This window comes from Bemisia tabaci, chromosome 4, assembly GCF_918797505.1.
Source record: "Bemisia tabaci chromosome 4, PGI_BMITA_v3".
In the NCBI taxonomy this organism is placed as follows: Eukaryota; Metazoa; Arthropoda; class Insecta; order Hemiptera; family Aleyrodidae; genus Bemisia; species Bemisia tabaci.
This window is the reverse complement of record NC_092796.1, coordinates 14,119,531-14,145,111: the sequence shown is the minus strand read 5'-3', so window position 1 is coordinate 14,145,111 and position 25,581 is coordinate 14,119,531. Positions and strand designations below refer to the sequence as shown.

The 25,581-nt window shown below is 37.8% G+C and overlaps 2 protein-coding genes across 20 annotated transcripts in view; one reads left to right on the top strand and one right to left on the bottom strand.

The window, feature by feature from the left end:
- Window positions 1–23,436, top strand: part of EndoA (SH3 domain containing GRB2 like, endophilin-A) — a 51,693-nt gene extending 28,257 nt beyond the window's left edge. For 6 of the 11 annotated variants that reach the window (XM_019047376.2, XM_019047378.2, XM_072299389.1 and 3 more), the window contains 11 exons: window positions 10,378–10,481; window positions 13,104–13,172; window positions 13,835–14,051; window positions 15,161–15,294; window positions 15,935–16,001; window positions 17,006–17,106; window positions 18,206–18,309; window positions 18,736–18,896; window positions 20,009–20,089; window positions 21,361–21,479; window positions 22,627–23,436. In XM_019047376.2, coding sequence (XP_018902921.1) covers window positions 10,437–10,481; window positions 13,104–13,172; window positions 13,835–14,051; window positions 15,161–15,294; window positions 15,935–16,001; window positions 17,006–17,106; window positions 18,206–18,309; window positions 18,736–18,896; window positions 20,009–20,089; window positions 21,361–21,479; window positions 22,627–22,746 — 1,218 coding nt within the window. In that variant the 5' untranslated portion in view covers window positions 10,378–10,436 and the 3' untranslated portion in view covers window positions 22,747–23,436. Of the gene's footprint in view, window positions 1–10,377; window positions 10,482–13,103; window positions 13,173–13,834; window positions 14,052–15,160; window positions 15,295–15,934; window positions 16,002–17,005; window positions 17,107–18,205; window positions 18,310–18,735; window positions 18,957–20,008; window positions 20,090–21,360; window positions 21,480–22,626 lie in introns of those variants that run through there. The other 5 variants (XM_072299392.1, XM_072299393.1, XM_072299395.1 and 2 more) reach the window with 5 other exon arrangements.
- A 517-nt stretch (window positions 23,437–23,953) lies between these two features.
- Window positions 23,954–25,581, bottom strand: part of mdu (mitotic spindle positioning protein meduse) — a 234,064-nt gene continuing 232,436 nt past the window's right edge. For all 9 annotated transcript variants that reach the window (XM_072299387.1, XM_072299379.1, XM_072299380.1 and 6 more), the window contains one exon: window positions 23,954–25,537. In XM_072299387.1, the coding sequence (XP_072155488.1) occupies window positions 25,454–25,537 (84 nt within the window). In that variant the 3' untranslated portion in view covers window positions 23,954–25,453. The remainder of the gene's footprint in view (window positions 25,538–25,581) is intronic.

Below are 25,581 nucleotides of genomic sequence, written 5' to 3'. Positions count from 1 at the left end.
TGGTCTATCGACTTGGTTCCGGCAAAGTTGGGAGGAAGTCGCCTCTTGCAGACGAAGTGTTTCGATTTGTAAATCCATGAGCGTGTCAACAGCACATCGTGTGCATATGTGTGCGGAGTAGTTGTCAATTACTGGGCTTATCTCGAGTGAATTGAAGTCTCCTCCCTCCTCCGGCGAGGCACGCCGGCGGAGCAGGCGAGTGCATCGATTCGCTTGTCTTATCAGTCAAAGCTCTCTTCCTGCCATCGCATCCCCATCCCCCATCTTCCTCGATGCTCGGTTCCTCTGAGGTGCTTTCACACTGCTCGACCCCCGCCGACGCGACGCATTCGCGCTGAAATAATTTCAACCAGAATCCATGCTCGGATCGCTTTGTGTTATACTGCTCTGTTAAGGAAAAACGCCATACAAGCCTTCTGAAGAATGACGGCTTAAAAAATGATGAAAAAACAACAATAGAACCTAAAGGTTGAAAGTGAATTTTACCGAGGGACCAATTGAAGAAATGATAGGAAAGAAAGAAAAGATGGAATAGGGTATGAGGTATTGAAGCGAGACAAGTGAAGAGCCGCAGCGACCCCCCAATTTGCCTTGGCTCGGAAAATGAGAGTGAGAAGAGAAAGATTTGAGGTGACTGCAAAATTGATTTAATGATCTGGAAGAGATCCTGCTTGGAGATTTTATTTTTACCAGACTCAGAGTGAATCGGCTACTATCCGTGGATAGGAAACCTGAAGGGTTACCAGGCGTATAGTACACCGGCTTCTGCAGTGAGCAGGAAAACCAGAAGGGTTTGAATATTGAGAGCTGTGTGCTATTGCACTTATTATTATTCCAGATTCCGAAGAATCGGCTTCTCCAAATTGGAGGTGGTATACAAACTGTATGAGTCCGAAATAGAGATGACTTGAAGGTGAATAATTTTGAATGCTTGAAATGTTGAATTTGCTTCGTTCTGTGTAATGATGACCGCTAATGCTTGACCTTGGTGCCAATATAACGGGAAACTGAACTTCGGTCTTGATCCAAAAAACGCTAATTTCTTGCTGAGCTCCTTAGGATGTTTCTTCAGCTGCTTGCTTGGCTTGATTTGACATGATCCTTGATGAGAGCTTGAGAGTGAAGTGCTTCTTGGTCGACTGCTGCATTCAGAGTAATTTAATCAGCGACTTGCGGGTATATTTATATGCAGATTTCCTTTGTGTGCGAATGCGGGAAACCAACTTGCTTGTGATTGGTCGGTTGGCGAAGCAAGAGTGAATTGGGCGGGAAAGCTGCCACTGACCGCTGAATTTGTATTGCGCGGGCTCTGTTGTGGCGAAGTTCAGATCTCGTGCGCCGCGGTGACTTGTGATTGGCTGCGGCAGGTACTGCGATTGCGCGCTGACTCGTCATTGGCGGCGGCGCTTGCGTGCTGCTGAACAAAGGATCTCATTACTGCGCGGTTGAAAGTTGACGTCTAGTGCAGAGTTGTTCGCCCGATCACCAAGGTTAAGCTACATTGATCGTAATGCTTGAAATGGAGACCGTTTGGGAACATCGCAATTTTACATCATTTTACACGTTTTAATTTTGTGAATTGGTCTGATATGAGTTGAGAATGCTGAGAAATTGATTATTTAGAATTTATTATAATTATTATTATTTTTTATAAAGGGGAAATCAGACACCTTCAGGCGTTGCCAAATTGCTTTCCATATAACATGTATTTCCAAGAAAACTGTTGGTCGTTTTTCTTCCAATTTTTAAGAGAATTTACTAGCAAATCGATTTGGAGGATTTGAAAATTTCAAGGAAAAATATTCACAACTTTCCTCAAAAATTAATGTTTTATAAGGGGGAATTTAGCAACTCCTGATGGCTCGTACGGCGTTTTTCCTTAGCACGGCAGTAGGGTTCTGAATTTCGTTGGCCTGCATCGGTCAACATTACCTCCATATCCAGTTGGGACTCGCCTGAATCGGTCTGTTGCAAGCAAGAGATATAGCCAACCGAATACATTTTTCGAGGAAAAATTTGCTCAAAAATCACGTTGGGCACATGACCGGATTCACCTACTTGCCGCCCATGGGCCGACTGTATTTTGCCGCCCCCTTCTCATTCGTTTTGAAACTCGATAAAAACCATCAAATGAACGTGTCAGCGTGGGAGGGGTGCATAAGACGCATTTACTCGTGTTGAACACATTTTTTGGGAAAGCCCTGTCAACACTACTAGCAAAAGTTCACGGAACTTTGCGCGAAAGTTAAGTTCCGTAAACCTATCTCTGTGTGGACAAGGCCTTCCATTCATAAGAAATGAACGAAAAAATTATGAAAGAACAAACATAAATGTGGATCAATGATTTTAACTTCCGCCGCCGCGCCGCGCAGACTGCACCGTGTTTGGCGCAATGCGTGAAGTATTCCGACAGTCTTGTAGGCGCTATGCGTTTCACGCTGACCGCACTGTGTTTGGCGCAATGCGTGAAGTATTCACGCAGTCTTGTAGGCGCTATCCGTTTCACGCTGACCGCTTTGTGTTTGATGCAATGCGTGAAGTATTCGTGCAGTCTTGTAGGCGCTAATATGTGTTACATGCCGATCGCCGCGCCGAGGGCTTCTCCTTTTCATCTCAAGTCCTCGTTATCATTTCTCTCTAAGTCGCGCCGTTCCAGGCCAAATTGCGTGTTTGGTCTCTCTTAACTCGACTTATTGAAGGTGCTGTCTCTTGTATCACTGAGTGACGACAAAATTAGAAATTACTATACTCTCAGGAAATGAGAGATTTTGTCGCCTTTTCTCGTTTGTAATTTTGTTTTTATAATTCCGATTTTTTTTTAATACCTACACTTTAAAAAATTGCAAATTTTTGCCGCCCCTTAGATCTGCCGCCATGGGCCGCGGCCCATGTGGTCACCCCCTTAATCCGGCCCTGGTTGGGCACATCTAAAAAGTCTAAAAGCCACTCCTTAGCGCACAATGTGCGTGGTTTGTAACACATGTTTTCAAATTTACCGGGTACGCGGGCAGTTTTTCTCGGGGGCTGTCAGTCAAGTTTGCCCGAAGAGAGACCTAACCTAAATAAACAAAAAATCTTGCTAACTGCAATAATTTCTCCTTGCGTAAGATTTCAACTGATTCAAAGTTTTTGTTTTTGCAAAATAAAGAAAGAAAAAGGAAACAAACGCTTGAAAACAAATGAAATCATACAATAGAAAAAGTTAGTTAATCGTTTGTTTACTTTGGGTAGTTCTCTCTTAATTCTCTGCCCGTGCAAACGTGGTCGGCGGTGACTGAGAAAAACTGCCCGTAAACGCGGAAAACTTGAAAATCGTGTTACAAACAACGCAGATTACACGCTAAGGAGCAAATTTCAGACGTTTTTGAAGTATCCAACGTTATTTTCGAGCGAATTTACCCTACGAAAGTGTCTTCAGTTGACTGTATCGTGCGAGCAACAGACCCATTCTAACTTTTTACGCAAAAATTGTCCAAACAATGCCAGATAATCCTCTTGTATAATAAAATATTAGCTTTTAAATGCAATTATCAGAAAAGGCGAAAGATTGATTACGTGTTTCCCTTCCGATACGCAAGAGTACGAGAAGGGTGGACGCATGGCCATCTCTTTTAAATTTACTTTTCTCCGAATTCAATTATTAACGAAAGAGAAAGGTCGAGAGGTCAGCATACTCTGACTTCAAGCTAGAAACGCCTTTAGTTTGAAAATTTAAAAAAAAAAAAAAAAAAAAAAAAAAAAAAAAAAACCATTCTAAAGGTTCCATGATTATAAGCTCTTGTGATGTCAATAATCTATTTTTTTCTCGTCTGAAAATCTTTTCCCTTTTTCTCCAGTGGCGTGGCGTTCTCTTGCGATCCATCGATATTTCCCCATTTGAAGCTGTGGTAAATAATCGTTTATTAAGGTGTTCGCTACGAACACCCTGTTTTTCGATACTTTTCCATAGGTTTAAATGGCCGATCAATCAATATATCGCAAAGCACACCACGCCACTGTTTCGCTCCTGTTTCGTTGCTCTAAAGCTAACCGTTGATAGCTAACCGAAAATATCTGAAGTACCCACTCAAGTGTTAGCAACAAGTCGCCAATTTAAATTGATCAACGTCCGCGTAGTTCAGCGATCTAGAAGCGCGAACGGAAAGTAAATACATCTATTATGTGTAAGTAATAATGAAAGTAAAGAAAGCAACCTCTTCAGTTTAGGCTTAATGAAAATTGTCTGTTTGCGTTCAAGGCAGGGCATTCTACTTTTGGGGGAACTTAGACATTCTAAGAGTTTGAGGTAACGGCCGGACAAGGTTTCAATAGTCTTTCACCTCAAGGAATTAATCATTGTCGTTTTTAAGTCGATAAAAGTAAATTAAGTGTAAATACCTCTCATTGAACCACGAAAGCTAAGCTGTTCTCATCACTGTGAAAAAACTTCTTCTAGAATTGTTGATAATGGATAACGTAAGGTAATTGTCTCCCTGCAAATTCCGCTTTGAAATCAGGGCCGGATTCCCCTACTTGCCGCCAATGGGCCGCCTATATTTTGCCGCCCCCTTTTCATTCGTTTTGAAACTCGATAAAAACCATCAAATGAACGTGCCAGCGGGGGAGGGGTGCATAAGACGCATTTACTCGTGCTGAACACATTTTTTGGAAAAGCCCTGTCAACACTACTAGCAAAGGTTCACGAAACTTTGCACGAAAGTTAAGTTCCGTAAACCTATCTCTGTGTGGACAAGGCTTTCCGTTTACAAGAAATGAACGAAAAAATTATGAAAGAACAAACATAAATGTGCTTCAATGATTTTAACTTCCGCCGTGTTGGACGCAATGCGTGAAGTATTCAGTCTTGTAGGCGCTATGCGTTTTACGCTGACCGCACTGTGTTTGGCGCAATGTGTCGAGTAATCATGCATTCTTGTAGGCGCTATTCGTTTCACGCTGACCGCAATGACCGCACTGTGTTTGATGCAATGCGTGAAGTATTCTTGCAGTATTGTAGGCGATAATATGTGTTACCGATGTGTGCCGCTATTATGTGCGCGGCCGATCGCCGCGCCGAGGGCTTCTCCTTTTCATCTCAAGTCCTCGTTATCATTTCTCTCTAAGTCGCGCCGTTCTAGGCCAATTGCATGTTTTTGGTCTCTCTCTTAAATCGACTTATTGAAGGTGCTGTCTCTTGTATCACTGAGAGACGACAAAATTAGAAATTACTATACTCTCAGGAAATGAGAGATTTTGTCGCCTTTTCTCGTTTATGATTTTGTTTTTATAAATCCGGTTTTTTTATCCTACGCTTTAAAAAATTGCAAATTTTTGCCGCCCCTTAGATTTTCCGCCATGGCCGCGGCCCTTGTAGCCACCCCCTCAACCCGGCCCTGTTTGAAATACGACTAGTTTTCTCTGAAACAAACTTTCAACTCAAAAAAGCTCCCGAAGTTGAGGCCGTAATGGAGGGGATATCCCACGCTATCCTGAGAATCCACCTCTATATAAAGTCAAACTTTCCATGCACCAAAAGGGAGCAAATACAGTAGCAGGAATTCCACTTTATTTGTGGACTCCAAAGTTGGAGCCACGGCGCACGGCAACCTTCTATACTATAAGCTCCGAGACCTCCTAAATTTGCATTTCTGGTAACGTTTAGGTCCAGCGTTCTACCCGGCCGATTTTTATGATCTTTGTGGCTATTGACAAGCAATTATCTTTAGATGAGCCCGCTATATTCAGATTTTGAAAATATGACCCAGGATTTTTTTTATTACGTAGTAAAGTTGCGAATTCTCCCATTTAAACAATGTAAATATTTATTTTTTGTCGTAGTTCGTTTGAGTCTTCTACTGGGCCAATTTCCATGATTTTTGCGGTTATCGACGGGTGATTTTCCCTAAATGAGTCCGCTGTAATCAGAATTTGAAAATAGGACCCAGGTTTTTGATATAAGAGTAGACCTGAGCAGCAGTCCTGACCACGTGTCAGCATTATTGTGTTTCTCGCGAAATTTTACGCGAGAGTAAGTACTCAAATCGCAAATCCCCAGATTGCAAGAGCTCCATTTCATTCCTTAGATCGTTAGTGTGGGGTCTCTTAAATACATTGTCTTAGTTGAAAAGTTTACAGAATCCCTGCTTTCGCTAAACGATGCCCGCATGGCTTTGGCGAAAACTTGCCGGCGAGAGCTGAAATCTCCTTTAGCGTGGACGATGACATGATGACATGTACATTTAAGTGGGCAACTGTGCGAGGCGGGGGCGGAGGATTATACGAGCGCTCGGACGGACGCTCCCGCGCGCCGGACAGGGAGGCGACCAAGAAAATCCATTCAAAAGCTCGTTCTCTTGCGTGGGTCGAGGTCGCGTTGCCGCTTGTACGAATTCGTTTTTCCGGAAAAGCCAGTCTTGAGAGCTCCGACGGAACGTGCAGTAAGGGATGAGGGCAAATTTGTGCGATCGATTACGATACGTTTTCGTATTCAGTGGCGTGTAAAGAGCTAGGGGGCAGTCGGACCGCACCCACCCCTAGTTTTCGATGGTTTTCTTTATTCTCATTTTCTTTCCTGTTTTCTTTTTCTTGAAAAATCTTTGACGATATTGGTATTATATTCTAGATGTCACGGAAAAATAGAAGTAGGGGTTAAGTCTCAACGGTCGGACACTGGAAAAAAAAAAAAAAAAAAAAAAAAAAAAAAAAAAACCTTGGATCTAGAGTCCAGACTCTTGAAAACATTGACAAGAAAAAATACTCCTGATTCAATCGGATTTTTGCTTGAATCAAAACGAAATCCGCTTAAATTAAGAGGCTTGGTTCTTGATTTAAGCTAGATTCTGATTGAATCAAGAGTATTCTCCTTGTCGATATTTTTAAGAGTCTGGACTCCAGATCCAATGTGTTTTTTTCCAGTGGATGATATGGACATTCCCAATTAATTGTGGTAATACTCCGATTAATTGTGGTAGTATCCCAATTAATTGTGGTAGTATCCCGATAAATTAGGTTACTAACCCAAATGTTGCGGTACTACCCCAACTTGAGTTGCGGTGCTACCGCAATTAATTGGAGATGTCCATTTCATCCAACAAATTTGGGTAGTGGAACAATTTTGCGGGATAACCCCTGGCACTTTTTTTTCCCGTGGTGTGCCATATCTCGTAACTCTTTTTGAATGTTTGGCCGACAGACATAAAATTGATCTCTTCCATCAGAGGCCAAACCGAAGATGATGACGAGATTTCTTTCCTTTCGACCCCCCATAAGAGGAGGAAAAGGTGTATTTTACCAGGGAAACGGTCGAGATTTGCGCTCGAGATGTAAACAAGCAAAATCCAAAATTTTTCCGGACACTGACCAAAAAAAATTGGCAAAGACCATCATGAGTCTCTTTGATTTTTGACTCGGCAATGCCGTAGAGTAAAGATATCCAGGCATCTCGCAGCTTTCACCATACCATACTTTTGGTGAGTGCGATTAGAGTTACGGTAGTCGCTACCATAGAGTCTATTGTTAATTACTATACAATTCACCTCAAACTAGAATTTTTTATCCAGTGGAGAGGGACCGCCATTAAATAAAACACCCCTCCTGGGAGTCCCCGTCTCGTTTTTCCAAATTTTCCCCCTCAAAGTTTCAGCCCACGCACCGTCATTGTTGGTATCTTATTCGACGGATTATTTTTCCATCATATTCGACTTCTCTGGAGGATTTCATCCGAAACGATGAAATCCAAAGAATTGAAAGTATCGAATTCACTTGCGAATGTAAACTGATGAATCGACAACCCGGCAACCGGTGGCAACCAACGTCATCAATTCTCTGACGCGCTTCAAAAAATCACTCCTCTAAATCGGCGTAAGCCAATGTTGCCTGCTTGCAAGATTCACCACTGCCACAGTGGTGGATGGCGTCATTCACCGGGGTTTCGAGAGCTGTTTCTACATCAACAGCAAATATGTGTTTGAAAGATGGTTTTTATACACAATGAATGGTTAGGTACCACCCCTGTCCATATTAGTATCTAGCCTTGCGACTTTACCCCTGGTAAAATCTAGGTGATATCATCCCGTTTTTTTCAAATATCCCACGAGGGATAATCTTGCGCTTTACCGTCTCTAATGCTATGGTTACACGCTCAAATTTCCATCAATTTTCGATCAAATGGTGGCTGGTGCGCTCCATCTCTCATCAAATTTCTGTGGCCTGCAAAAATTTGATGGTAGATGATGAAGCTGTGGGGCTCATCCTTCATCTGCTTTCCACACAACCGTGCTTATTTCATGCTTATTCCAACCAACACACTGTTTCAATTAATTTTACTCATCAATCTAGATAACTCTCGACCGCCATCGTGGTCATCTTTTTGATCGAAATTTGACGGAAATTTGAGCGTGTAACCAGGCCATAAAGTCCCATTCCCCCTCCATTCCTAATCAAGCCGGCCCCAGATAACCGTTGTTTTGAGACCATCAAATTCGGTTCACCTGGCTGGGAATCGAACCCGGGACCTCCCCACCATACGGCAAGCGCTACAATCACTACACCACAGGAGGCCGACGAATCCTAGGAATTCGACGCCGTTTTTTCCGTGAACACTATGGACGCAGCTCGAGAAAGTTTCGAATCCTTTTTGGCCGATGCACAAGGATCAAGCACTAAAGTTTATTCGAGGACACGCAGCGGCGTGAAAGTTCGGCAACGCACATGAGCACGTAGAGCAATAATCGCATTCTTGGTCGTTCACCCACGAGGATTCCTGCTCATGTTTAATCCGGAAATGAGTTTTGGAAGACCTTTCTGCCCCCGCGCCCTCGGAAGAGATAACGTCTCCGGTGAATTTGAATAAGGATTCCGCGAGTCGCGAGGGAACCTCCCTGGAAAAACATCGGACCTCATCACTGAGAACCCACAGACTTCAGGCGAACTTTCGCGAGTGAATTTGGTCGACTTTTTCAACTAGATCGGCGGGGTTGCGAATCGAAGGAGTAAAACACTCCGCTGAAGTCAAGAACTGAACTCTGTCGCTTGATGAATTTTGGCCAACGTTTGCATCCATCTACTTTTCGACCCAACTTAGGAGGTGTAGAGTCCCTTTATACTGAGAGTTAAGACAATGTGAATCCATTTTTGATTTTTGATTGGTTACCGTATTTTAGGCCTCCACAGTGTCCATTCCAAGGCTGAAAAATTGACTCAACCAATTCGATTTTTTACATAGATGCACTTGTGCAATTTTTGTCCAATATTTTTATGATTTTTGTGTGAGATCAGATGAAAAGTCTGTGAAATTTTCAGTTAGAAATGTCCAAGATTCGTCAGTAAAAATCGCAATTTACGTGGGGAAATTGGGCAGCCGCAGCTTTGAAATTTAGTTGCGTTCTTTCGTGGAGAAACAACGAATTGACTACCAAACTGGCTACACACTGGAAAAAAAGTAAAATGAGTTAAACTGAAGCATTCTTAAATTTGTCGCTGAAAAGAAATAAACCTTGAATCGAACAGGTTAGGTGCTTTCTTCCAGCAAGTTCAATCTTGACTCAAAAGGAAATTTTAGTCACGGCAACCTCAAGCCCCCACCCCCCTCCCCCCTAGTATTAAGAATTGAAGTACCAATAAAGATGTGTTCTCGTCAAAAGTTCCCGTAGAACATTTCTAGAATTTTCGAAAAAAAAGAAGAAAAAAGAAGTCTGAGAGAAATGACTCAATGAAGTTCGATCAGATTTGACGAATCAAAACTTTCCACCTCCTCTCTAGCATCCTAAAGAATCAGCTGCGAGTGGTTCAACTTCGTGCTGAAAGACGTTAATTAGCATTTTAATCAAACAATTTTAAGTGCAGAACATGGGGAAATAGGTAGACTTTTCTTAAACTACAAACTTCAAACCGTGAGGTAAAATATTTATAAAACGTTCCTCTGTGAAATAACACCTGAAACTCAACTTAAAGTTTATGGTCTCTTTTACCAAGGACGATCACGGCCACTGATACGACAATTGGACCGATTATTTTCCAAACCACGTAAGTGCCAATCTCTATTTTGGTGGTAGAGGGATTGTTTAGTTGTTTTTCTTAGTTTTCTCAGGAATAATCAATCATGTCTGATTTCAAAATAACCCCAAAAGAACATACATTTTTTTGGAATTCGAATATTGTCAACAGAGCGAATAAAACTGTTTCTCTTGTTTTTCTCGCATTCGCAAATTTGACGCTTACGTGATTTGGAAAACAATCGGTTCAGTTATCATTGTAATGTTCATCCTCTAACCACTAGTCATAATGATAAACTATTTTGCGCACTGTTAGCTATTTATCTCCCCTCACCGACTTTTTCTTGTATCGACTGTGATAGAAGATACCAGTTTATAATGATCAATGTGTTATTTTTTTGTGCAGACTAAATCTTGACTGAGGAAGGAGCAAGGTAACAGGAGGGAGAAGGAGCCGGCATCATCATGGCGTTCGCAGGGCTGAAAAAACAGATTAATAAAGCCAATCAGGTGAGCTTCTACCCAGTGATTTCTTCCATTTTCTTCTTCTTTTCTGCAGCACTACTACTCATTTTTTTTAAAGAAAAAAAAATTAATTATTTTGTTTGAATTATTGATTGATGACCAATGATTAATGGAGATGTTGCATGTGTGAGGAATGTGCGATTTGACTGTTGATTCTTATGTTAAAGTTCGCGAGAAACACGATGGTGCCACTGGTTTTCTCTGAAATCAACTCCCAAGCTCAAAAAAGCTCTCATGTTGAGGCCAAAATGGAGGGGATACCCCACGCTATCCTGAGAGTCCACCTCTACATCTAGACAAACTCTCCATGCGAAGATAGGGAGAAAATACATTGACAGGGCTGCCACTTTATTTGGGGACTCTAAAACTGAAAACACGGCAATCTTGCTAATGTATTTGCTCCCTATCTTTGCGTGGAGAGTTTGTCTTTATGTAGAGGTGGACTCTCAGGATAGCGTGGGATCTCCCCTCCATTTTAGCCTCAACTTGAGAGCTCTTTTTGAGCTTTGAAGTGGCCCTGGTAAAAATTGGCAGTAGAATGTGTGTTCCAAAATACTATAGACCTAAAGCCGGCTGTAAGATTTCCAATAGCTTCTGTAGCCGGCTGTACAATTTCTTATAGCCTTTTATAGCCATAGCACGCTGCGGCGCGGCGGGCGGGCAGAGAGCGTGAAACGCACATTGGCGCCTACAAACCTAACAGGGATACTTCACGCATTGCGCAATGCGTGAAGTATCCCTGTTAGGTTTGTAGGCGCCAGTGCGTCGCCGCTCCGCTTTGTGTTAGACTCTAATATTTAATCTCGCGGAGTCAGCGTTTTCAACTCATGATTTTGAAATGTTTGCACACTCTGTATGGACTATTCTCACTTTAATTGATGAAAAAAAATATGTTTTGAAGGAAAATATAATGTGTGTTTTGTAAATATGAAGGTAGTTCCGTATCAAACTTAATGATTTCTAAAGCACACGAATTTCTACACAAATTCTTATAGCCTTTCATAGCCAATGGCGATAAAGTGTAAAGCCCGGCGATAGGAACTATAGCCCGACTGGATACTTTTTTATAGCTTCGTATAGCCCGGCTATATGATTTGCTCCCTTTCTACAGCCAGCTAGATGATTTTCAACAGCCCTCTTTAGTCGGCTATAAGAAGTCCTCTGGTATTTTGAAACGCAGCTCCTATCGCCAATTTTTACCAGGGGGACCTCAGAGAAAACCAGTGGCACCATCGTGTTTCTCGCGAACTTTTACACAAGAATCAATTGTCAAATTGCAAATTCCTCACACATGCAACAACTCCATTCGTACTTAATTGATCGGGTCATAGTCAGGGAGAAGCGAGCCAAATTTTTGTAGATTCTTTCAGAAACGACTTACACTTGTCATCGATTAGGCCTTACAAATAGGTGCTTTTTTAATGTAAGTTTTAATGTATGTGTGTCGCATTCTACGACTTTTACGGATCGATCGGAAAAAGTCTGAATCTTCTGAAAAGTTACCTACAGTCGGAAAGAAAGAAAATTGTAATTATTTTTACAAAAACGTAGACATTTTTATATTTGAATATCTCATTACTCAGTGTTGGGTGCCTCACAAGTTCGTATCACAGACGGTTGCATATTGACGGCGTAACTCACAAACCGCGTATCTCGTTTCAGTGAAAATCTCAGCGCCTATTTTATTTTTTTAAGTGAAAACAAAATCAACATAATTCCTTGAAGTTTCTCAGAATTTTCCTCGCACCGAGAAGAAAAATCGTGGAGGTTTCAACAATTGACGTTGACCAGAAGTTTTTTATTAAACGAATTAAGAAGCTGTCAAGAAGTCTGCAATGTCTCAATCCGAGATACGTGGTTTGGGAGTTTCGTAATCGATACATGTACATTAGTGGCGTGGCGTGAATTGCGATATATCGATTGTTATGCCATTTAAACCCATGGGAAAGGATCGATAAACAGGGTGTTCGCAGCGAACACCTAAACGATCGATTTTTTACCATAGATTTAAATGGCGTAACAATCGATACATCGCAATTCACGCCACGCCACTGTTTACAGGGTGGACAAAGTGAGTTTTCACGAACCGAGGATTGCCTATCATATCAAGCTGAGGGAAATCTGTTTCCAATACCCTCTTTTCAGGACCCACCCACCACAATTTCGTCGCTGTCGTCTGTGATTATAAACTGATTTCTCTACTAAAACTTCTGAACTCTCTGAAACTGAACACCATGTCCCTTTGCCTTCTTATTTTATGATTTTCGAGATTTTCTCTCGCAGTTTTTCTGTTTTTCTGACTCCCCTGCACATGATTCTCGACCACTGAGATTCTGGCAGGTTGGCAACACCGCGTGTCCTCAATATAATCCATTATAAACAATCGATTTTAGGCGAGGCAGCCCGATCTGATAAGTATCAGTTATGATTTTTACATGCGTTCAAACGAACGAAATCCAGTGTTGCAACTTGGAAGATTCACCATTGTTCGTGGTAGAGACTGATAGAGTCTAACATACCTACTTTCCCCATCATTTTTATCTATGGCAAGGGTTTTCCTTCTTTTAAATTTTACCATCTATTAATCGCATGCCTGTCTCTTTTCAGTATATGACTGAGAAAATGGGCGGAGCGGAGGGTACCAAACTGGACATGGAGTTCGTCGAAATGGAGAGGGTAAGTGTTGAATTTCAACGATTCCACCATCTTTCTTTTTCTCTCCTTTTCTTTTTTTTTCTTTTTCTTTGTTTCGTTTTGTTTCGTTAATTTCTCTGCCAATGATGTAGAATTAACTCCATCAGACTGCTGAGTTTTATGCACTGAGTATACTTATCTCAACCCCCCCCCCCCCCCTCCCTAACACCTTACGATCCATTTTGCCTGACTTCATATCATATTTTTAATTTGCTATACATTCATTGAAGTTGTCCAATACGTGTCAAAAAACACTGACATAAAGTTTGGCAACTTAAGGATCCGTACACCCACTTTTATTATTTTGACCTAACAATTAGGGAAATTAATGAGTGTCCTGGTAGAACTTACCATTTTCCTGGTTAAAGACTGCAGTGTGGAGTAAGATAAAGTCTACCTTGGCGTTCATTAAAATTCACTCAATATTTTATCCAAATTCAACATCAGATACATATAAAAGAAAACCTACCAAATTTATTTTCAGTAAACTTAGAGTTTTTATTTACCGATCGTGGGCGTCTTTGATTGCCAGAAGGAAAGAAATAAAAAAAGTAAATAGTAAATAATGAAGTAAATAAATATCTGGAGCTTCTTGTAGGCATTTCATATCAATTTTGTGAAATTGGTTTCTTTTCTTTGCACAGAAAATTGACGTCACATGTGAACTGGTGGAGGAACTGCAGCTCAAAACCAAAGAATTCTTACAGCCTAATCCAACTGCCAGAGCCAAAATGGCTGCCGTCAAAGGAATCTCCAAGTTAAGCGGTCAAGCCAAAGCCTCCTCATATCCGCAATCAGAGGGAATCTTGGGCGAATGTATGGTCATGTACGGCAAGAAATTAGGCGATGATAGCTTATTTGGTAAGTTACACCGTGGCTCTTGGGCCTATGTCCATCATTTGCTCATGAGACTTGATTTCAGATAAACGTGATACGTATTTTAGCTATTATTTTTTTCCATGTTGTAAGACCAAATTACAAGCATAGGAGACCCCTTTAAATGTTCCCTAATGGATGCTGCAATTTTTGTCCTACTGATGCTGTAGGTAAATGTGTTGGGACTAGTTAGATCATCTCATTAAATATGATTTTTTACAGAAAGAAGAACATCAGTGCTGGAACATTCAAAATTGAGATATTGATATTATTGCTTAGAAGAGTGTTTTATACTTATGTTGTTCAAAAACGCTGCAAAATTTCAAACCAAATCGGAATCATGACGGTTAGGAGTTAAAAAAATGTAGATTTGCTAAAAAGAAACCAACTTTTTGATTTGCTATGAATGAGCATGGGTCTGAGCATGGGTTCATTGGGTCCTTTCTTTTGCAAACAATCACAAATGTACAAATATTTATGTGAACTAAGTAAAACTCTGTAAGAGATAATGAGAAATCGGATGAACAATGAAACTTGGGTGGACAATGTTAAGCTGAATACGTATTTTAGAAGGTCCACCAAAATCATTGGTCAAAATGATAGAATTTTTTAAAAAAAATTTAATCTCTTTTGAGCATTAAGAAGTCTCAGCTTTGGCTCCATTCGGCTTTGATCGAAACTTCTTAATGCTCAAGGGTGGTGATATTTTTTAAAAAATTATAGCATCTTGACAAATCTGCGTGGTTTCCACCCTTCCTATGTAATATACTTCCTACTAATGTATGTGCTTTCGATGTTATCATTGATGGATATCAATGCAAGAGTGTTTTACTTTCTTTATCTCCTCCTCTCAAATCTATTTCGTCCACTTAGATCATCATCAAACATGATCTCTCTCTAAAGTTTAAGACCTCTTTGATCAAAAACATATCTCCTCAACTTCCTTCTTATGAAACGAAGCTAATGTTTTGCTCTTGCCCATCTTACTATGAAGGTGGTCAGTATTTCTGTGAATACTGGTACATTCATTCTATTTTGTTCTCATGACAGAGCATTTTCTCTGTAAATTCATTACTCTATCTAATATTTTTCAGGTCAGGCATTACAAGAAATGGGAGAAACTATGAAACAGATGGCAGATGTCAAATACTCTCTTGATGACAATACAAAACAAAACTTTTTGGAGCCTTTACACTCGTTACAAACCAAAGACATTAAAGAAGTCATTGTAAGTGATAATCTATAAGTTTATATTAAATTAGGGGAATTTTGTGCATGATTTTTTTAGGTTTAACTAGGTTTTTCTCAATGATAAATCTTGGGGAAAAAATAACTGTTATGGTTGAAAAAGAGAAGAAAAATTAGTCTTATCTTTAATTACAGTATTGGTGAAAATCAATCTATTTAGCCTTGGGATGAGTTACTTTACATGAGAACGCAGGCTTTGCCTGAATTAAGTTTTTCCAAAAATCGTTTAATTTCAGGAGAAGAATTCCCATTAACTGTTAGTGCCAATGAGTCAGAATTGACATTCAATGACACTATGCAATCAATTCTACTTAGTGAACTTTATTCTGTATTTAATTTAAGTATAAAGAAACCCCAAGTTTTTTACTCTCTTTCACCACAGCTCTGCAGGCTTGGCTTAAAAATTATCTATTATATTCACATTAAACTTTGAAGGTTTTTTAATGAAAAATAAATAACAATATAAAACTATCCAACAATAAATAGAGTATTTCTCTGGAAAAAACATACAAAACTTGACTTTAAATGTTATGTAATACTTTTGAAGAGAAATCGTAATTGTCAAAAGAAGCAGTGACAGTATGACATCCCTCAAATTTTCTGATTTTTTTCCTTTTCAGTATCACCGGAAAAAGTTGCATGGGCGTCGTTTAGATTTTGACTGTAAACGAAGGAGACAAGCTAAAGGTATACACTTTATTATCGATTTTTCTAGTTTTAAAGTCAAGGGCCAACAAAGTTGGGTTGTCAGACATTTCAACACAGATTTCTGCATCCTATGTCTACAAGTCTAGAAGTTGCTTTTCTTACACAAAACAGTACAATGCTTGAATCAGTATGTCTGCTTTTCCTTTGAAAGAGTTATTTTAAGAGCTCTATGTTAAAACAGTATGATTTTTTTCAGTTTTAAAATGTTAAAAAATTTTATCTAGGTACTCAGTGTGCCCATACTGATCACACAGGGTGCTGAGACAAGATAATTACATCAAAACCATCTGATACCCATTTGATTACCATCTGTTTTGAGAGGAAAATGTGCTTTGATTTATAGTCGATTCGTTTGTAAGACTTAATTGAATGCTGAAGAAGCAAGATTTGTTTATTTCTTTGGCAACAACAAGAGCTTGAATACAAAAACCTTTATTCCTATCTACATGAGAATCCTCTTTTTTGTAATGAGTGTGGAAACATTGAATCCTTGTGGTATTTTAAGTTTCCGGATAGAAAGGAGGGACTCATGAAAATGATTCTTGAATCAAGGTGTTTGCTTCCTTTCAAGCTTTTGCTGTTCATTTTTTCATTATAATTTTGTTTTTTACTTTCTTTTATGAATATTTATGATTTTCTTTTTCATTTTATCGTTTTCCTGTGTCAACACTTTTGGTTTTATTGAGTTTCATTTTTTTTGCCCCACCCGACATCTCATTATTTTCAAGATTAAAAGACAGTCTCAAATGTTTCCTTCACTGGGAAATACCTTCACAATACAAAAGAGATTCAGAAATAAGAAAGACTGTAATAGCACCATTGAAAAATTAATGGTGATGACTAATCGAGAATGATAATTATCTGTAAGTTTTTTTTTGGAGTCACTATTCTTTTTTTGGATTATTTTTTCGTTTTATTTTTTCCCCGCTTATTTTCGTTTTTATTATTTGATTTTAATTTGCTTCGGCTCTTGGCTGAGTTAGGTTCTCAAATTACAGATGACGAGGTCAAGCAGGCAGAGGAAAAATTCGCAGAATCATTACATCTAGCCCAGCTCGGGATGTTCAATTTATTGGAAAATGATGTGAGTAAATTTTGTTTTTTGTTTCTTTCTTTAATCTTTTTTTCTAGACCTTAAACTGAAGAACAACTTGCTTTTAAAAACTAAGGAGTCTTGTAGGTCTGTATCTAGTTTTCCGATGACTTTAAGATTTATTGATGAGCGGAGTAACTGCTTTGGCAGAGAGAATTTTAGAGAAAAGCCTCACAAATGCGAGAGATGGCTGGAAAAAAATGCTTTTGAGCTTATAATTTTAGCAAAAAAAGATTTTTCGGCAATAATTGAAAAGACCCTGAAAGTAAACATCCCTAGCTTCCTAACAGTCTATTAGATTTTGAAAAATCGCAATTTAAGACGTTAAAACATTGCTGTATCTGGATCTTTTCAAATTTTGGTGCAGTTCAGAGTTAAAAACGTCAATCTCAATCATGCTAAAATCTGTTGTTGAGTTTTCCATTACGTTTCAAAGAAAAAATTGGTGATTCAATTTTTGGTCATGGAAGGTTTTTCACATATCGTCATTCACAAAATAGAGTTGAATATCAATAGTATTGAACTATTGATTAACTTCAATGCTTGTGTAGCTTTCCGAGGTGAGTATTCGCCTCAAAAACTGTTACTGTGGGAAATTGCACGTTGAGAAAAACCATCTTTTTATAACTCCAATTTGACTCCACGATGTTGTGATGAATCAAGATTTAAGTATCAACTTGTCAATATGACATACCTGGACCTTAAGTAACGTTGTAACGCTACAGATTTTAACTATTCGAAAAAGGATGGACAATCAAAAAGCTAAGGGCGACTAATGTATGAGGTTTTTCCATCTTTCCCAAAACGTTTTTGTTTTCCAAAGTTAAGAGGTCCAAGGAATTTTTTTCAGCTGTTAATTTTCTGCTGTTAATTTTCTGCTGTTAATTTTCAAACATTCAATAATTGTGAGAAACATAGAACATCTATCTCTCTAAATAACCCTAAGGTTTTCATTGATGATTTTGGTTATCACATAGTATACCATTACAGAGAAGAAGTTTCAATTAAAAAAAGCGCTATCAAATGTAAGAAATGCAAACCAGATGAATATTTCTGATAATTGTATGTTTCCTCATTTGTCTCTATCTAGGTCGAGCAAATCTCTCAACTGACAACATTTGCAGAGGGTCTCCTAGATTATCATCAGCAGTGTGTCGAGATTCTGAATGTCGCAGTTGAAAACTTACAAGAGAAGTAAGTTGGTCATTATTCAGCCTCATTGGTGAAATTGTGAAATTTTGTTGTGTGGTATTTGTTTGAAGTGTGTGTTTCACCCAATAATCCATCCGACAGTTTGAAGTTGGCAATTTTAAAATAGGTTGTTTTGAAAAATCTTTATTAAAAGTTACAAGCAATCTGTATTATTTGAAGCTTAAAATTGTCTGGTCGAAATGCAGCTCCACTTACCCTATTCAGACAAAAATGAATGAAGTAAAGTGTCAGCATCTTAATTTTTGGAACATTTTCAAGCCAACTTGATCAAAACAGCCTCGCTAAAAGATTGCTTCCATTCACTAAGGTTAGGTCTCTATTCCCACAAACGGACATACATCTATTTTTAATTTTGAATGATCCCTCGAACCGCAACCTATTATTGATGTGTATGTTTGTCTGTATCAGGAGAGACGAAGCAGCACAAAGACCCAAGACTGAATTCGTACCCAAGACGCTTGCCGACCTGCACGTCGAAACCGGGTTGGAGGAAATCAACGGTGAGAGTGTTTTCCATGTTGGTCTCAGTGACACTAATAATTGGACCAATAGTTCTTTTAGACCTTTTCGTAAGTTCCCTCAACAATCAGGTCAGCTTGAAGGTGGTGGGTTCTGACTGTGTGGTGGAGGTAATCAATCTTTGAATGCTGCATTCGTAAGCGGGCTAACATTCTCATCGTTTTCGCAGATTTAAAGCTTTTGAACAATTTAACCATTCTTCTTTTCTCTGCTTGGATAACTTTGGAATTTCATTCTCTCTTCAAAACTTGCTTTGCATCATCGAATTAAAATGATTTTTTTATCCAAATTACATTCTCAAGAGCTAAAACTGAATATCATGGGAGATCAAGGCTTCTTCATGCACTATGTTCATTCTCAGATTGAATATGAAGTATTTATTTTACGTTTAATTTTTACTATCCAAGACCTTTAATATATTGCCACCAATGTAGAATTCAAGAAGTTTCTCAATTTTTCTTGGAAGCCCATTGTGTATCAAGGGAGAAGGTAGTCTTGGTCCATCATGTTGATCACCTTATCATGTTCTCAGGGTTTGTGCAGCCTTGAAAGTGTTTTTCAATATCCTTAAATTTTTTCAGATTTTCAAGTTCTTGATAGTACTTGATTCATGGGGAAAGTTTCACTTGAAAGTTCTTGAACTGCAGAATTTGGAATCTAATTCCTGAGTAACGCATTTTTTTAGTTCTCTTTTGGACCTAGGTATAATACTGAATGTTTGCTCATCATTGCGTGAATTTTAAGTGTCCAACGTGTGTATGCATCAACTGGTCTTGCGGACTTCTGGACGAAAATTTTACATGTCATATCTGTCCTTTGAGAACTTTCTCCAAATTATAAAAATGTCCCATAAGTCTTTGAATTTTCAGTCAAGTGTCTTTAAAAATGTTGTCAAAATGTGAGTTCTCAGGTTTTCGTTTTGGTTGCATGAACCCTGTTGCTCCTCCTTTGGCTGGCACTGTATGATCATCACTCTTTCTGATCATAGTGATGATTAAGGCAAAACATTTAATCCCTAAAGCTTTGACATCTAATTTTTTGCCTTATTCCGTGCCAGTCAAATGTGTATTTTAAACAACTCAGTGACCGGCCCCATATGTACTCAGAATGGTGGCTCTTGGATCTTTTAGAGTTGTCAATACGTTTTGCTTTCCGCTTGCAGGCATGAGCATGAGTTCGCCTGAACACGGCAAGCCCAACCAGCTAGAGTTGGCAGCCAATAACAACCCCAGATCCACTAACGGTTTGTAACCTCATTTCTTCCTTGCTATCCTTTCTTTTCCCCTGTGGTATTTGTTTTGTCCCTTTATAACTTTTTTAATCCTTAACATTGTTTTATATTGCTTCTCATGGAAAAAAGTAATATTATTAGTCACCCAACCCGTTAAAAAGAATCAATTATTTAATGAGAAAGTCTTCGAAAGTAAAAGCTATTGTTTCAAGGAAAATTGTTCAAATTTTCCCGATTCCAGCTTACTGAGACTCTGATGAATATGCCACTCTTTAAAAAATCCTTTTATGAATAAACTAAGCTTTTTGCAACCTAATTCTTACTGAGAGCATTTTCTAAAAACAAATTCGGTGCCAGGCTCTGGTCTCTTCTTTCACTCAGGAGAGTGCCAGTAGTTCTATTCTGAGTGCACGCAACATTTCATTTGAAGTATGAACCCTCCTAACGTTTAACTTTCTTATCCTCTAACTGCCATGTGTATCCATAATTCTGAACCTACAATGCCAACTTTGTTTCATAATGTCCCTAATTATAAATTAATTACAATTCTAAGGCCCAGAAAATAAATCTATGGTACAAGGATCTTCTTATATGAATACTTTCCTGTTAGTTTCTGGTTCGTCTTTGAAATAGAGACTTATTTGATAACAGATGATGCATGCTTACATGGTGAAGGTAATATACAGACGAATGGAGCATTATCATATAAAATGTAAACATTTTACACCATAGATTATGTCACCGAGTTCAAAACTGTTTCAGTATAGTATGGCTTATACTGATTACTTAATTATGGTGTCATTAAACTGCTCAGCGGTTGATTTTGTGTATTATTTGCACATTTTGTATCCTGTTCCACAGGATTGGTTCTATTTCATGACAACTGTAAATAATAATAACTTCGAGATCCTTGTTTGTTTGAAATGGTAAACCATACATAATGAAAGTTGACTTTAGATAAAACGTAGAGAACATCTTTCTTGTTAAAGATAAAAAATTTCGGGACCTGTCCCAAGAGATCATTATAAAATGATTGGATCCCTTCCCCCTTTTTCATCTATTTTTCATAAAACCAATTATGCCTTAATTGTTGACACAAGCAAAGCAACATTACGTACTCGTAGTAAGCAAAACTTTTTTTTCTGTTTGAACCTTATGCCCTCCATTATTAATTGTGACTTATGAATATCTTTCTCTTAAAAAATGAATGATACAAAACTAGAGAATTTTACTTTTTCTTTTCTTTCTTACTGAAGAATATTAATTGCTTTTTTACTTTACAGCTTCCCCTGTCCCCTCTCCGGTCCATCAAAATAAACCATCACCAAGTCATCCTAGTCAACCATGTGCAACTGGTCTCTATGATTTTGAGCCGGAAAATCCTGGAGAATTAGGCTTCAAGGTTAGTTGACTGTTTGACAATACCTTAAATTGCAGAGTTGTTGAAGGTAGATATTCCAAAGCAATAAATGGAATTCAAATAGCCCCATAATCTTCAAAAATTTGATGTGAACATAGTTCAACATATTTTTGAAAATACATCATGTACCTATGAATCACAATGGTAATAACTATCTAATTTAAACATTGGACCATGAAATAATTTTCTTTGATAATGAAAAATTGCTGTTTACAGCACGTTTTCACTTTACGGATATAAGAAATTTGCAATTAAATTGAAGTTATATAGCAATAAATTGTCTATTGCTGTTAACAGCTTACTTATTACTACTGATCTATTATTTCTGCTCTGTGGGTTGAAATCATCAATTTGTCTTATTGTCAATCATGGAAAAACTTTTAATCTCATAAGAGATAAGAGATCTCATAAGAGATCTCACATTATGTTTCAGTTAACAAATTATTAGCCTCTTTTTCATGAACTACCAAATTTAAGTAACTTGATATTTCCCCCTTTTTCATTTTTTATAGTTTAATGTATCGTGAATGGTGGTTATTTAATTTTAATGACGCGCATTTTGCTTGCAAATCTCTTAGTTGCTTGCTCAGTGGCTGTCATTTTCTTAATTTCTTTATGTAACGTGTCATCTGAAGTATGATACTGGGGATGAATTCACAATTTCTAAATTTGTTGTTTGAAAATATTCAGTTCAAAAACTGTGTAGTCTTTCAGATTTATCTGGTTTGAATGAAGAAAATTGTCGATCGTCCTGAGAGAAGTTTGTCCTCTTAGAATGTCGAGAGAAAAATATGAGAGTAGCTCAAAATGTTTCAAAGTGCCAGCCCATTGCCTCAATCTGACTTTTTTCTTGTAGCTTTATTTCACAATTCCCTCAAAATTCTCGTCAGAATTCCCTGATTTCCTCAGAAGCTCCATCTCTCTCTTTCTTACATAGCTGTTAAAAATCCCAATGTCCCAAAAAGATAGTTATCATTTTTCTTTAAATTTTTGCCCACCTCATATTTTAGCAGTCTCTCAAATGATGCTGTGTTGCTGCAATTTTTTTTTAGTTTTTCCGGTTTAAGGTTTTTTTTTCTTTATAAATAATTTGATGAATAATAGAAATGTTGTATGTATTTGTCAACAGGAAGGAGACACAATAACTTTGCTAAACAGAATAGACGAAAACTGGTACGAAGGAAGTTTGAATGGGCGAACGGGGTACTTCCCTGTCTCTTATGTTCAAGTCGTTGTTCCTCTATCCTAAAGCCGCCACTTCGTATTTTCATACTCAAGCTATGCCCTTGGTTTTCATCATTTATGTTATAACTGTTATCTATTTCTAGAGTTTATCCTGTAAGTTATCCAGGAAAAGGAACTAACAAAGATTCCTTTTTATGAATGTTAACTTCAGTCACATGTTACTGAGTGACGCACCGAAGACAGAGGCTGGCCTTTCATCTCTTTGCAAATACCGTACTCCGTGAAGGATAACCAATCCATACTTTTTACAAATGCTTGAGTTCTGGAAGTGTGTATTTTAGGTTTTAAAATGTTTTTTTTTTTCAGAAATTAAGCAAGGGCAAGAAATATCGGAGGCAGGATATCTTTCACCCTTATGGTCAGGAGATTGATGCTGAATTCTGTCTTTACTGTGTCACTCCTGAACCCAAATTTGAATGTGTTATAAAGTAAATGAATAAAAAATTTTAAGTTAATTATCATAATAATACAATAAAGTAATTAAATAATCATCGATTTGATCCCCTAATCTTATTTATCATCTGTTTCAATGCCTAATATGTGTACCATACATTAATTTACCTACCTATCCATTACAAATCCTAGGGAAATATTGTTTTAAATCTCTGTTCTTTATTTTGTGTGTCTTATTGTTTTATTTTGTTATTTGGAATCACAAATTTCAAAAAAAGGAAAAAAAGTTTTGTTAACATAATGAGCCTCGTTTTTATTTTTGTTTTGAATCCTCCAGCACAATAATCAATGTGCATATCAATAGTGGAACCGAAAAACTATTTATTTTGGGCGAGGGTGTTGCATTTTTCCTGTTCCTGTTTTCTTTTATTTGAAGGATGACATATGTCAAAAACAGTGGCGTGAAGTGCTTTGCGATTGATCTGCCATTTAAACCTATAAAGAAGGATCGATATACAGGGTGTTCGCAACGAACACCTTAATAATTGATCCTTTTCCATCGTTTCAGATGGAGAAATATCGATAATCGATTATTCACGCCTCACCACTGGTGTGGTGTGGTGTGTGTCAAAAAAGTGTTATGAGGGGGAGAGGTTGAAAAATTCAAAGTTTAGAATTACATGTGTACCTATTTGATAAATGGTTCCTTAACTGAAGGTTGCAATGATCAAATCAAGAGGCAAAAAATGGAAGTCATATATGGTTCCTTAACTGAAGGTTGCAATGATCAAATCAAGATGCAAAAAATGGAAGTCACATTACAAATACAAAGAAATTTATTTCTCAACAAAATATATTTTAATGTTTTAAAAATGTACAAATGTAGCATATTTTCAAAAAATATTCATGCAATTCCACTGAAAATACTTGTTTCAGTTTTGTTAATAAATCAAGGTGAGATGGCCCAGAGTTTCATGGCTAAGATGCAGTGAACTTTTGAGGTACTGGGAACTATGATTCGTTTCCCTTCATCGTCTCTTCAGAGAAGAAGACAAATAAATAGGAAATTCAAAAGAGTTATTTTTACTTAGGCAAGTAGATGATTAGTTCTAATGATTTGCCTTTTGAACAAGACAAAAAAGTCATAGTTAGATTGAGCACAATTCGAGTCGTCTCTTTCTAATGCTCACATCTCATTTCCAATTTCTCTTGAAAAAAAAAAAGTATCTAGATTTATGCCTTACTTATAGTGTAATAGAGCCAAATTAAAGTGTCCTAATTATCAACCTTGACTCAACAAATGTAGGGAAGAGATTAAAATTTAGACCCAAGTATGACTTAAAATGACTAAAATCACAGCTCAACTTTCCAGTTCATAAGAAAATTTAATTATAAAAATGCAACCAGGTAATAAGTAGTCTCAAAAGTAGATTTCTTTTTTACTCCTTAGCGAAACATTTCCCATGAAAAATCTGTGTCCCAAATAAAGATTATTCATAAAATCGGAAAATTTTGAAGAACAAAAATGGGTTGGGTAAAATGAGAGGTGAAACAACATACAATTTCTAAGTTGTTTTTATGAAAAATATTTGAGAGTAAAGGCACCTTTGACCTTGAATTATTACTAATTATGAGCTACTGGTCCATTTAAGATGCTTTTCAATGAATCTTTGATACGGATAGGTAGTTAAAACTTACCGGTAATTTAAAAGGATATAATCTAAAAATTACTTACAAATAAAAAACAATATAAAACAGTATAAAAAAATAAAATTGCGTTTGAAATCCAAAAGGACTTAGGAAGGAAGAGAATCTAAGTCGTACGATTGACTTAGTATTTTGATTATGGTCTTTCTCGAAAGATACGCTTTTTCAGTGATTTTTTCAGTTACACCGGGAGTGAATTTAAATGCAAAAATCAGGCATGAGATGCCACTCCTTATAAATAAATTGATCATAAAAAAATTAAGTAATATGAAACATACAAACAAGTTCCACAGAAAAAAAGGCACCTGCAGTTTTAGAAATACAAGAACTAAATTATATGCACTGCTTTACCTTTGCTGATAGACAATTATAGGATGCAGTAAGTTTAGGATTATTAGGGTACTATTTCTCTTAAATTTAATGAGCGCCTCTTCTTTTGTCCCAACAATGACAGCAGTTAAGCTGTAATACCTATGCGGGCACCTTTTTTATGTATTCACAATGCAGTTATGCTATTCGAAAAATCACACTATGTAAATATTTTTGGTCCACTTAGAAGTTAAAGTATATCCTGACAAAGAGCATACACCAAAGAGTAGTTGATGTGTTACTTATTCTATATTTTTCTGGATTCGATTCTCCCATTCAGTTATCAAAGCACTTTTCTTCCGCTGCTGAATTTTTTTCTGCACGGGCTGAAAGGAAAATGAAAAATAAAAATTAAAAGTTAAGTAACAGT